Raw genomic sequence first — 12,388 nt, forward strand, 5'->3', positions numbered from 1 at the left:
TATGAGTGCATCTTTGTAAGCGCTGTTCTTTAAAGATGCGTGTGTCAATTTTTTAGCAAGCAAGTGAAAAGGGAACATGGCCATGGGAGGGGCATGGGCGTGACATAGGCATTCACTAAAGATGCATGCAGATGATAGAATTCGGAGCATCCGCAGCTAATTTACATGGGAGGATTTGTACCAGGTTTCGGTTGGTGCAATTCCTTGTGCCAAGAATTGGGCATGGATCCTGGTGCTACATTCTATTCTATAGTTCTAATCTAATCTTCTATGTGTGAATTGCTCATACCTAAACAGGCTCAAGGTGACTTTAAGGAGAGGCAAGAGGGGAGAGGATGGGGAGGGAGGAGGATAGGAGGGAGAGAGGGGAGGTGAAGGGTAGGAGGGGGAGGAAGGGGAGGGGAGAGAAAATAGGGGGGAGTGGAGGTGGGAGGGAAGGAGAAAGGGGAGGAAAAGAGATGAGGAGAGGGTAAAGGAGATTACGTGTCGAACAGATGGGTTTTCACTCCTTCTCTTGCCACACGAGCGCCCCTTTCCTTCCCCTCTATCTTTTAAACTCGGGCGAGAGCAGTCTCCAACTTACTGCCCACGTTGGTTTCGGCGCTCTCTCTGACATCTCTTCCAGGACCTGCGCCTAGGACATGACATCAGAGAGTGCCGAAGACGATGCAGGCAGTAAGTTGGTGGCTGCTTGCGCCCAAGTTAAAAAGGTATGGGGAAAGGGCGCACACACATGTGGCAGGGGGGTGGGGTTGAGGGCGGGGAAGGGGCACCGCTTACCCTCACTACGCCATTGCTCAGTGTTCTTTTTTTTTGCACCCAAATATGGGCACCATTTACTGAATCTAGACTTATGTGTGTAAGTTGGAGACATACAGCCATATGTACAACCCCTTGTACTCACACGTTAAGCCAATGCATATTACCTTAGAAAACAGCATGCAGTGCAATTATGTTGGCCTCCATTTATAGAATTGTCCTGTTCACGCAAGGAGAGTAAATAAAGTTGGGACAGGTGTGACTTCCTCATAGCCAGACTGGTCCTTCTTTCTGTGAATGAGGGGCCTTGTAGTAATAACAATAGGCAGAGAATCGTGAAAACCAGGATTCAAATAAATGTTTCTTCTTCCCACTAATAGTTCTTGTGACCTCCCATTGCCTCAGGTAACCACTTAGGCAATGAGCTATTTTAGGCAGGGTTCTACAAAATACTATAAATTGCCTTTTCTGTAAGTCAACTAAAATCTAGCTAGAAGAACCCCCACCTTGCCAATGTCCCATCATTGCTACTACTATTACTATTTATTTCTATAGATCTATCAGATGTATGCAGTGCTTTACATTAAAATTATGGTAACCACCCTCAGTAGTTCCCTCTGTCTTCTCCTTTGGTGACTATTCCATTATTCACTAAATTCAAGAAAAAGACAATAACATTTTACTCTGTGCATATTGCTTGACTCCTAAGGGGAAGGAGGGTGCAGATGGGAGGAGGTTTCAAGTGATGGCATAGGTTCTGAGGATGAGATACTGCATTCAAAGGGAGTCAGAAACTTGTACGATCGTAACATTGCACATATTGCTTGGTACCTAGGGGAAAAGGATGCAGAAGAAAGGAGATTTCAAGTGATGTCATAAGTTCTAGGGATGATCTTTAAAAGTGAAGAGCTTTAAGTTGGTCTTGCCAGCAATCCATGCACTACAAGGGAAGCTGGACTCTCTCTTTGCCTTTTCTCTAACATCAAAATGATTCACAGCTCATGACACTAATGGGCTCCATCCCTGCCCCGGCTCAACAATTTTTTGCTGGAGTGGACACTGGGACAGGAGGCAGAACATAGAGGTATGGTAAGAGGCCTTTTTGAGTCATCTGGCTCCTGATTTACTAATCTTTTAATAAATAATCATTCAGGAACAGTGGCAAAGAGTGCCTTATGCTTCCAGTACATATTTATAATTTAGGGGACCTCTAAAAACATACCTATTCGCCAAATACTCGGGTAACTAATTCTTCCATTCAATTGTATATCTTATTTTTTGTAAACCACATAGAACTTCATGGTCCTACGGTATATAAGCTAATTGTTATGTTATGTTATTCTTGTTGAACTTGATATACCGCCTTTAATGAAAAAAAAAGCAAAACCTTATACAGTGATGGCAGAGGTGAAAGCACACAGGTTGTCTCAAGGAAAAAAAAAACTCAACAGCCTGCCTTCAGTAAGGAGGGCAATGATATTTCCACGGGTCATAAATTTGTGCTGAAAGGAGAAATGCCTCTCATTTGGGTTTTCAGATAATTGTCTCTCTCATTTCTATGCTCTATCACATTCTTTTTCAATTTTACTTATAGAACTCTTTTTTTTTTTTTTTTGCCCAAATAAATCTTATTTCTTGTGTCATTAGACTTTGTAGACATTTTGGGCCTGATTCTATAAACGCCGCCTAAGTTGTAGGTGCCCGTCGGCGTGTTTGTCAATCAACCATTCAGCGCCATTTATAGAATCACGCCTAGTGGCGCGTAGGTGTCACTAGGTATCTTAGTGGTAGTTGCTGGTACATTAGGCCAGGATGTAATGTAATGTAATGTAATTTATTTCTTATATACCGCTAAACTCCGTTAGGATTCTAAGCGGTTTACAGAAAAATAGACAATAGGGTGCATTAAAATTATAAGTAAAATAGGTACTTAGAAATTCCCTTACTGTCCCGAAGGCTCACAATCTAACTAAAGTACCTGGAAAAATGACAATTAGTAGAGTAATGAAGAAATAAAATAGAGAATAGATGAGAAAAATAAGAAAATAAACATTCTAATAAGATTACAATGATCTAAAGGACTTTGAAAGGTTGAAAAAAGAGGGGAGATAAGAATAGATGCAAAATAAGTGGTAAAACAATAAGTGAGATTAAAAAAATATATCATAAACTAAAAAGAATTGAAAATAAAATCAAAACAGTCAAAACTGAAGTCCAGCTTGAACGGGCCCCCGAGCCAACCGTTGGTCCGATGGCCGGACTGCAGCCCTCCTCCGTCGGCTCTCCCCTGCTGGAATGGGGGAGGAGCGAAGACAGTGTCGGGTGCCCCGCTGGAACGGGCCCCCGAGCCGACCGTTGGTCCGATGGCCGGACTGCAGCCATCCTCCGTCAGCTCTCCCCTGCTGGAATGGGGGAGGAGCGAAGACAGTGTCGGGTGCCCCGCTGGAACGGGCCCCCAAGCCGACCGTTGGTCCGATGGCCGGACTGCAGCCCTCCTCCGTCGGCTCTCCCCTGCTGGAATGGTGTTAGATGGTGTTACAGTGTTTGGTTTTGGTCTTTTACTTTTCCCATCTGTAGCAAATACAGTATCCAATGTAAGTTGTTTTCTTGAAGCCATCTGAAATCACTTTAGTTAAACTGAAGGGATTAAATAGTTATAAAATCTTTAGTGAGAATGTCCAGGGAGAGGAGCTCTGCACTCAAACTGCCATCCTCCTCGCCTCCAAGTTCCGGAATTTACTCCATGTACCAATGCCTAGGTCAACTATGCCTATTCTCCATGTGTAAACATGCATACTTTTCCGGTAGGCATTGTTAGGCACCACAAGGCACCTTGTGAAATTCCACGTACAACTTAAATCAGTGGTCTCAAACTTGTGGCCCATGGGTCGCATATGACCTGTCAAATACTAATTTGAGGCCCTCGGTATTATAAAGAATGGAAACCTTGTGCCTTAAGTGTTCGCCGGTCATGTCTGGCACACTGTAACCTCATGCAAGCGCTTTCCTGTGTCTGCACTCGATTATGAGGTGGAGTCCCATCACGTGCAGATGCAGGAAAGTGCTTGCGTGAGGTTACAGCTGAGTGAAGCGGGCAACGTTGGAGAACGTAAGGTAGCCATTGGAGGCAGTACAGCTTGTGTGTGTGTCCGGTGCTGGAGGAGGTGGGAGCTGAAGGCGGTTGTGGACGCGACCGCCGGACACTTAAGCACAAGTTTTCCTTAAAGAATCATTCTTTATAATAACGAGGGCCTCAAAATAGTTGGTCCAAAATCTTGTTTCTTGCAGTTGATACTTTGATAGTTTTTCCACTTTCTGCATGTTGCACTGCTTTCAGCTGTGCATTGCTGAAATTATCAGAAGCAATTAAGGAAAGATTTATAAACTATATTACAACTATATGACAACTTTGCATGAGGTAAAATCATTATAGTTACTATAACAAGTTTTACCTCATGCAAAGTTGTAATTTCTTTAATAAGACATTAACTATTTTTTCCTGTCCCAGACTTAGATTGTAAGCCACCAAGAAGGTTAGTCCATTGTTTCGGATAGTAAATCTGAAATAAACTTGGAAATTTGATGAAAGTCCATCCTTCATCTATCTAATGTATGCTGTATTGTTGATCTATGTATTTAGTGCTTTTAAATCCATAGTAGGCTCACTGGTGAACAGGAAGAGACACTCCTTACAGTGCAATATGTGTATTTTTCAAAGCAACCTGGCTCCACATGAACAAAGGGAGGTAGTGGACTTCCTTCCAGGAACAAGTAGTGGCCCACATGGGCAGGAGGATGGAGAGAGCCATGGAAATCAGCACAATCACCTTCACAACCTGGAGAATAATTAGTGCTCGTGTGGGAAAGTATAACTATACAGTATGTGTGTGTGTGCTACAGTAGAGATTAGCTGGAAGCTTCAGAGTGGTCAGGCTGGGGAGGAAAAAAATGCCACAGCTGAGTTGTGAAAATGGTGGAAGAATGCTGGGGTCAGGCTGGAAGACAGGATTAGGGGAGCAAACCATGTTGGCATAAGAACTCTCATAGCCCCATACGTTTTTGGGAAAAAATAGTTTACATATGTCAGTTTGATATGTGCATGTGATTCTGATGGATAATTCTACTCTCCAGCTGTCCATGCTGTCTGCATACAGGAGTGACAGGTGCAATCCTAAACAAAGGCATAGAGGAGGTAACCTACATGTTCTACTCATAGCAGCAGGTACAGCTCTGGCTACCTTCCTGGGCTGACTATATGGACCCATGCTAGTCTTTATCTGCCAAATGTTATCATGGAGTCAAAATTCAAAGAGATTTACATAACTGGACAGGAGAGGTTCCTGACCAGTTAAAACACTTATGTGAGGCTGTTGATATGCAGTACCATTCAACCAGATAGTGCCACTGAATATAGGGTTACCATATGGCTCCAGAAAAAGGAGGAAGGAAGTAAAACCTGGATGTCTCGATCCGTCCTCTTTTTTTTTTTTTTTTCTGGAACCATATGATGACCCTAGCTGAATATCAGCACTAAGCCCTGATTGACAATTGGCATTCCTTCCTCTCAGATTTAGATTGTTCGCTGCTTTGTTATCTCCTCAGGAAAGACGGCATATTATAAAGTATAATAAACAATAAAACAAAAGACATTACTTAATAATATAGTACTTACCCAACTCTGCTGCCAGGTACTTGTGCCCTGGATTGACCACTGGTAGAAACAGGCTCCTGGGTTTGATAAACCTTTAGTGTGACCTTGAGGTTCTCAATCCAGCCCTCAGCATTCCCACACTGAATATGCATGAGACTGCATGAACTGCCTCCAATGTATTGGTATGTATCTTGAGCATATTCACTGTAAGTATCCTGAAAACCTGACTGGCTGGGTGTGTCCCAAGGACTGGGTTGAGAACCTCTGGTCTAACCAGTATGGTAGTTTTTAATGTTCACATACCTATACGTAATAGAAACCAATACAAAAGAAAGCCAAAAAAAATATTGTAATAACCAAACACACTTCTACCTGTCATCAGAAACAAAACAGGTACATATGTGTATCACAAACACTATAACAGGGGCACTGCAGCAAGTGCCCAGAGAAGCAGAGCAACCAATAACATGAAAAATGAGGAAGGAAAAACCTCAGATCCCAACCTCCACCCTACAGAGCCAAGCGGCAGGTATAGCAGGCAAAAAAACCCCCAAATTAAATTGGTGCTCTGTGCAATGCAAGTAAATCCACTGAAATTTCAAAGATTAACAAATAAAAGGCTTATTTGCATTAGTAAAAGCCTGTCACACCTCTGTATAAGTATGTGACAGAAAGGTCTGTCACATGCTTCTTGAAATACTTTTCTACTGCTTGGTTAAAAGTATGTGTATTATGGAAGACCCTGGGTACTATTCAGCAAAGAGCACAATTTCACAAGTCATTTTACCATAGGTAAATGATTCTAAAAACTACCCTCCCACTATATTGTTTATTCTGAGCTTATATACCGCTACTAAGGAGTCAATTCAGAGCAGTTTGCCTGAGCTTCTGTAAAGGTGTTACAATACAAGGGCTCTATACAGAGTTACAGAGGCTTCTGTAGCGGTGTAACAATACAGAGTTATTAATAGCGGCATAGTTTTGCCTTAATCAATCATCCTACTTATGTTACTGGCACATCGATCATCCTACTTATATGCATATGTTTATACCAAATCAATCGTCCTACATAATACTAGGTTTACTATTGCAGCTTAGTATGCTAATTGTTTGCTTTTCTTCAACTTTCTGTACAAGTGGATACTCGAAATGTAAATTTGAAATCCGATAAATTAAAAAAAAAACCCCAACCCAAAACAAAACAAAAAAAACAACAACCCAGTTACTCATATGCTTTGAATTGTTATGCTTGATAACTGAATCTCGGTGGTCATTATATGGGTGAAAAAGCTTCAAAAAGGGACAATAGCCTTGAGGAAAACCTCTGGGTGAAACATGTTATGTCAGCTTGTTAGTCCCTTGGGATGGTGACCACTTTAACATTTAAGCTATGTATTTAATATTCTATGGAACCTTAATGACATAAAATATTTATGCAGTTGAACACATTTGAATATATTTAAAATAGAAGACCTGGTGAAAATCTTTGAGTATCTTGTTGGCGTCTCTGAGGGTTTTTATTGAAAATTATTTTCAGTGAGAGTTTTAGGAGGTGATCTGAGTTGGGTCACTTCTGTAATATCAAAATTGAATTGTTATGCTGCATAAGCTGCTGGTAATACTTAAAATAACTTTAATTTTCTTATCTTGAGAAAACACTGAATCTCCTGACTGTAGCATGCATGGGGCTCTGATGAAGATTCAATTTTCAATTGTCCATGCTGTGTTCATTCTGTATGTGTGTCAGGGTGATTCTAATGTAACATGCTTTTCTGAAGGCCCTCATATCAGTCATCTATGCTATATTTATGATATTCAAGGGCCGCTGAAAAGTTCTGAGCCCAACCAACAAAGTTGGGGCAGTTTCCATCGAGAACAATTTTCCACTTTTTTTGTTCCTTATTTTTCCGACGGAATGAAAAAAGTGGAAAATCACTGGACTAAGGGCCTCTTCCATCAAACTGTGCTAGCAGTTTTTAGCGCAGAGAACTTCGTTGAATAGCCCGCACTGCTCCCAACACTCATTGGAGCTCTATGAGTGTCGGGAGCAGCGCAGGCCATTCAACACAGCTCACTGTGCTACAAATTGCTAGCGCAGTTTGATAGAAGAGGCCCCAGTTATATAGCTTTCGATGGAGACTCCACCAATTTTGTTGGTTGAGCTGAGAACTTTTCAGCGGATCCTTGTATATGTATCATTGTTAAAGCTGTGGGTATTCTGATGAAGATTTGCTCTCTTAGCAGTCCAGTATGTTTACCTTTTACCTCTACCAATGTTATGGCTTCATGGCACTCTGATGATGAATTCTTGATTTATGTTTGTCCGTGTCATATCTTTATGAAGCTCTGAATATATTGCTAAAAGGGCATAGTCCATGGGCATTGCAAAGTCCATGTTTGCTGGCAAAAATTTAAGTGATTGTGAAGAAATCTGACTCAAAGCTAGTCTCGTTTTGATGTCACAAATGACTCCTGGGAGGACAAACAGAAAAAGAAATGTGTATATTTTTATGTGTTTTTAAAATTCATATTTTGTCTTCTCTGATCAAAGATGTTATTAATAGATCGTTTAATAAGGTGACATCAGGAATTCTAAGCTTTTACTTGTGTTTCTAATTTCCCTCTACCCCAAATTACTGCAGTCATAAAGGGGGTAATTATATAAAGCATTTTATATAAACTATATTTTACTTACTAAACTGCCTTTTATAATTTTGCACGGGTATATATGCATTTCAAAGTATACAGGCGGTGTGGTTCTGATAGAGGTCATTACTAATAACTTGCTGTCAATAGCCAACTGGCTTTATGATCATCAATTTTAACTTAACTCTTCTAAAACTGAAGCTGTTCTTTTCCCATAGTGGAATTCTTTTTGTACTCAAGACATTCCAATTGTCATTAAGAGTTTCAGTCACGCCTTGGGACAATCAGTTATTATTTCAAAAGCATATCTCATTAAAAAAAAAAAATCTTGCTTCACATTAAGACTCATCCATTCAGTGCATTCAAAGCCTGCCCCAAAGAACTCTGCAGAATTACCATTTCATTAATAATCTCTAAGATGGACTAATGCAACACTTTGCATTAAGATCATGTATTCCTAATCAACAAATTTTAGACAACCCAGAATACTGAGGTTAGGTTGTTACATAAAGCCCCAAAATTCAGTGGGAAATGTACGTATTAATTTGGAGTCCCGATGTGCCACCTATGGAGGAACAATTGGAAGCGTTGGAGATATGTACAAACCCTCTGCAAACCATTGTAGCATTGGTATATTGGGAACATTTATAAAGTATAGATTTATTTATTTACTAATTGATTTTGCATCACTTCACTGTTTAAAAATAAAAACGCACACTCTGTATGCCTATGATGGCGTGTAATTGAAGCTTGGGATAAAGCCTCACGCTTGACATGTAAACCTTTGAACTCATAGTTTCCGTTATCATAACTTTCGTTAACACATTGAGGGTACACACTTATTAATAATAATATAATGATTTAAGTGTCATGCGGTTATTTAAGTTGTGTTGCCAGTATACTAATTCTATATATGTAGGGGAATATATTTTTTTCACTGCCTTTGTTAAATTGGCAAAAAACAGGGGCAGGGACATTTTCGAGAATTTATAAAGAAGCCCTGTTATAAAATTCTCCCAGAAAGGTATATCAAGTCTGACATTATCAATGATGCCATAATTGTCATTGACTTTCTTCTCTTCTATCAACAGACATAATGGAGGACACAAAACGGGAAAACTATTCCAGCGTCACCGAATTCATAATTGTGGGACTTTCTTCTGTCCAGGAGCCCCAGATCTTTCTCTTCTTTATTTTCCTGATTATATACCTCATCACCCTCATTGGGAACTTGCTCATCCTCACCCTTATTTCCAAAGACTCCCGCCTCCGCAGCCCCATGTACTTCTTTTTAGCAAACCTCTCCATGGTTGACATAGTCTTTTCCTCTTCAACTGTCCCCAACCTGCTTGCTAACCTTGTGGGTATGAAGAAGACCATCTCATTTTATGGTTGTATCATCCAGTTAGGTTTTTTCCAGTATTTTGTGGTGGCAGAGTGTTATCTCTTGGCTGTGATGGCCTATGATCGCTATGTGGCTATCTGCCATCCATTGACCTATGCCATCCGAATGAGTAGGAAAGTGCGCCTCTGTCTGGCAGCTAGTTGCTGGGTAAGTGGCTTCATCAACTCCATGGTCCAGGTAATATCTGTCACTAGCCTGGACTTTTGTGGCCCCAATGTGGTGGACTACTTCTTATGTGATGTCACACCACTCTTCAAACTTGCCTGTTCCAACGTGGTCGCTAGTGAGACCATTTACATGGTAGTGGTGGCTGTAGCCGGAATGGGACCCTTGACCTTCATCCTTGCCACTTATGCGTGCATCATTACTGCCATCTTGAAGATGCGTTCCACAGCTGGCCGTCGCCGAACCTTCTCCACATGTGGTTCCCACTTCATTGTAGTTGGATTATACTATGGCAGTGGCATCTTCAGCTACATTTGGCCAACCTCTACATATGCTATGGACAAAGATGTGAAGGTGGTCGCAGTGCTCTATACAATCATCACTCCCATGCTGAACCCCATTATCTACAGCCTGAGGAACAGAGAAGTGAAGGCAGCAATGAAGAAACTCATTAGCACAAAAGTTTTCTTTTAGAAAGCCATTTGCAAAGGGATTTGCCTAGGTAACAAACCACCCTCCATTTGGGGGAAAACATATGTGCATTGTTTCAGATTTGGGCATAATTTTGGCTGTGGGTGAAAGGGACTAACCTGGGATGGAGTGGATAAGGAAAAGAAAGTATATGTTAGCATTTCTTCTGTGTGGTTTATCCAACATATATTTTGCACTGTTGATACAGCAGCTACAAAGATCCCAGATTCAAGAGCATTTGTTAATCCTGAAATTTTAAAAGGAAATTCTGTTATTTCTGTAGCAAGTTTCTCTTTGAAAACTACCTTGTGAAGTACCCGCTGACATGTAATCTATCCATTCAATTTAATTGCTTGAAAAACTAGAAGACCCTTTGCTATGGAATAGCATTTGGATTTTCAGTCAGTGTAATTACAGGAGAATACTGATATGCTATCAGTGGAAGAGCACATTGCAAAGGATTCTGGGGGTCTTTTACTAAGGAGCGCTAGCTGATTTAGCACATGCTAAATATTAGTGCGCACTAAATGCTATCGCATCCAAAGAATATAATAGGTGCGTTAGCATTTAACAAGCGCTAAATCGGTTAGCATGCCTTAGTAAAAGACCCCCCCTCTGTGATGCATTGGAATTTATTTTATTTATTTATAAATTTCTTATATACTTCAAATTTACAAATCTAAGTGGTTTACAACAAACATACATAAAACAGATTATAACATTAAAATATATTATTTTTCAAGACATGTGGAGGGGCATAATAAAAAAAAAGTCTAAGTCCCCTTTTGGTCTAGGCCCTAAACGTTGAAAGTAGAAGCAGGGAAAATATCCATTCTCAAAAGTCCAAAAGCAGGTTTTTTTGATAAAGGCCTGCCTCTATGTTCTGCTGTTTAAAGGCCTAGACCACCACTACGTCTACACTAACAACATATAATCAACCAAAAAAAGCCTAAGTCCCAAACGCCCAACACAAGAGCTTTTAGGCAAAGGAGGAGCCAGTCCTTTGCCTAAAAGCTGGATTCTGTAACTGGTGTCTGTCAAAAAGAACACTGGTTACAGAATCCACTTCCCCCCCAGCAACGATCGCGGCAGGAAAGATAGCCAATCTCTCCTGCTGCAATCCACCCCCCCTGATCGGATTGACCAGCCCCCCGGTCAAATCAGGCAGGAGGTAGGCCAGGCACTCCTGCCCGGCATCTCCCTACCCCTCCCGACACGATCGGGGCAGGAGGGAGCCCAAGCCCTCGTGCCCGAACAACCCCCACCCTCCCTGACACGATCGGGACAGAAGGGAACCCAAGCCCTCCTGCCACTGTGACCAACCCCCACCCTCCCAGACACGATCGGGGCAGAAGGGAACCCAAGCCCTCCTGCCCCTGTGACCCCCCCTATCCCCCACCCCTACTAAAATACAGGCAGGAGGGATCCCAGGCCCTCCTGCCCCAATGCAGCCCCCCACGTTTGGCCTCCTGCAACACCGATCGGCCCCCCAAACACCCCCAGTTGCTGACCTGCGAGAACCCTGCTGACCCCGCCACCCCATCCCCCACCTCCGTACCTGAAGAACATTGGCCGGATGGACGGGTTCCAAGCCTGTCTGTCCAGCAAGCCCGCCATCCTCAGAATGGCGGGTCTTAGGGCCTGATTGGCCCAGGCACCTCAAGCCCCACCCACAGATGGGGCCTGAGGCGCCTGGGCCAACCTGAATAAGCCCAGTTGCCTTAGGCCCCTCCTGTGGGTGGGGCCTTAGGCACATGGGCTGGGTTGGGCCCATGTGTCTAAGGTCCCACCCACAGGAGAGGCCTAAGGCAACTGGGCCTATTCTGGTTGGCCTAGGCACCTCAGGTCCCATCTGTGGGTGGGGCTTGAGGCACCTGGACCAATCAGGCCCTAAGGTCCGTCATTCTGAGGATGGCGGGTCTGCCAGAAGGACAGGCTTGGGACCCATCCGTCTGGCCAACATTCTTCAGGTACAGGGGAGTGTGGGGGGAGGGGGTCACGGGGTAGGCGGGAGGTCTCGCAGGTCGGTGGGTGGGGGGTGTTTGGGGGACCGATTGGGGGCATGGGGGGGGCCAGACATGGAGGAGCTGCATCAGGGCAGGAGGGCCTGGGATCCCTCTTGCCCATATTTTAGTGGGGGTGGTGGGTAGGGAGGTCGCAGGAGCAGGAGGGTTTGGGCTCCCTCCTGTCCTGATTGTTGCTTGAGGGGGTGGATCGTGGCAGGAGAGATGGCTCACCTCTTCTGTCGCAATGGTGATCGCCCACCCCCCCGAACCGCGGCACTTCGGTGT

The 12,388-nt window shown here is 43.0% G+C and overlaps 1 protein-coding gene across 1 annotated transcript; it reads left to right on the forward strand.

The window, feature by feature from the left end:
• The first annotated feature begins 9,152 nt into the window (after positions 1-9,152).
• Positions 9,153-10,100, forward strand: LOC117368383 (olfactory receptor 5V1-like). Its single transcript, XM_033961985.1, has one exon. The coding sequence runs from the start codon at positions 9,153-9,155 to the stop codon at positions 10,098-10,100; it is 948 nt and encodes a 315-aa protein (XP_033817876.1).
• The last annotated feature ends 2,288 nt before the right edge of the window (positions 10,101-12,388 follow it).

Source organism: Geotrypetes seraphini, chromosome 1 (assembly GCF_902459505.1).
Source record: "Geotrypetes seraphini chromosome 1, aGeoSer1.1, whole genome shotgun sequence".
In the NCBI taxonomy this organism is placed as follows: domain Eukaryota; kingdom Metazoa; phylum Chordata; class Amphibia; order Gymnophiona; family Dermophiidae; genus Geotrypetes; species Geotrypetes seraphini.

What these genes read in the sequence shown, in the direction of transcription:
- LOC117368383 (XM_033961985.1), top strand. Translation starts at nt 9,153, where the DNA reads ATGGAGGACACAAAACGGGAAAACTATTCCAGCGTCACCGAATTCATA.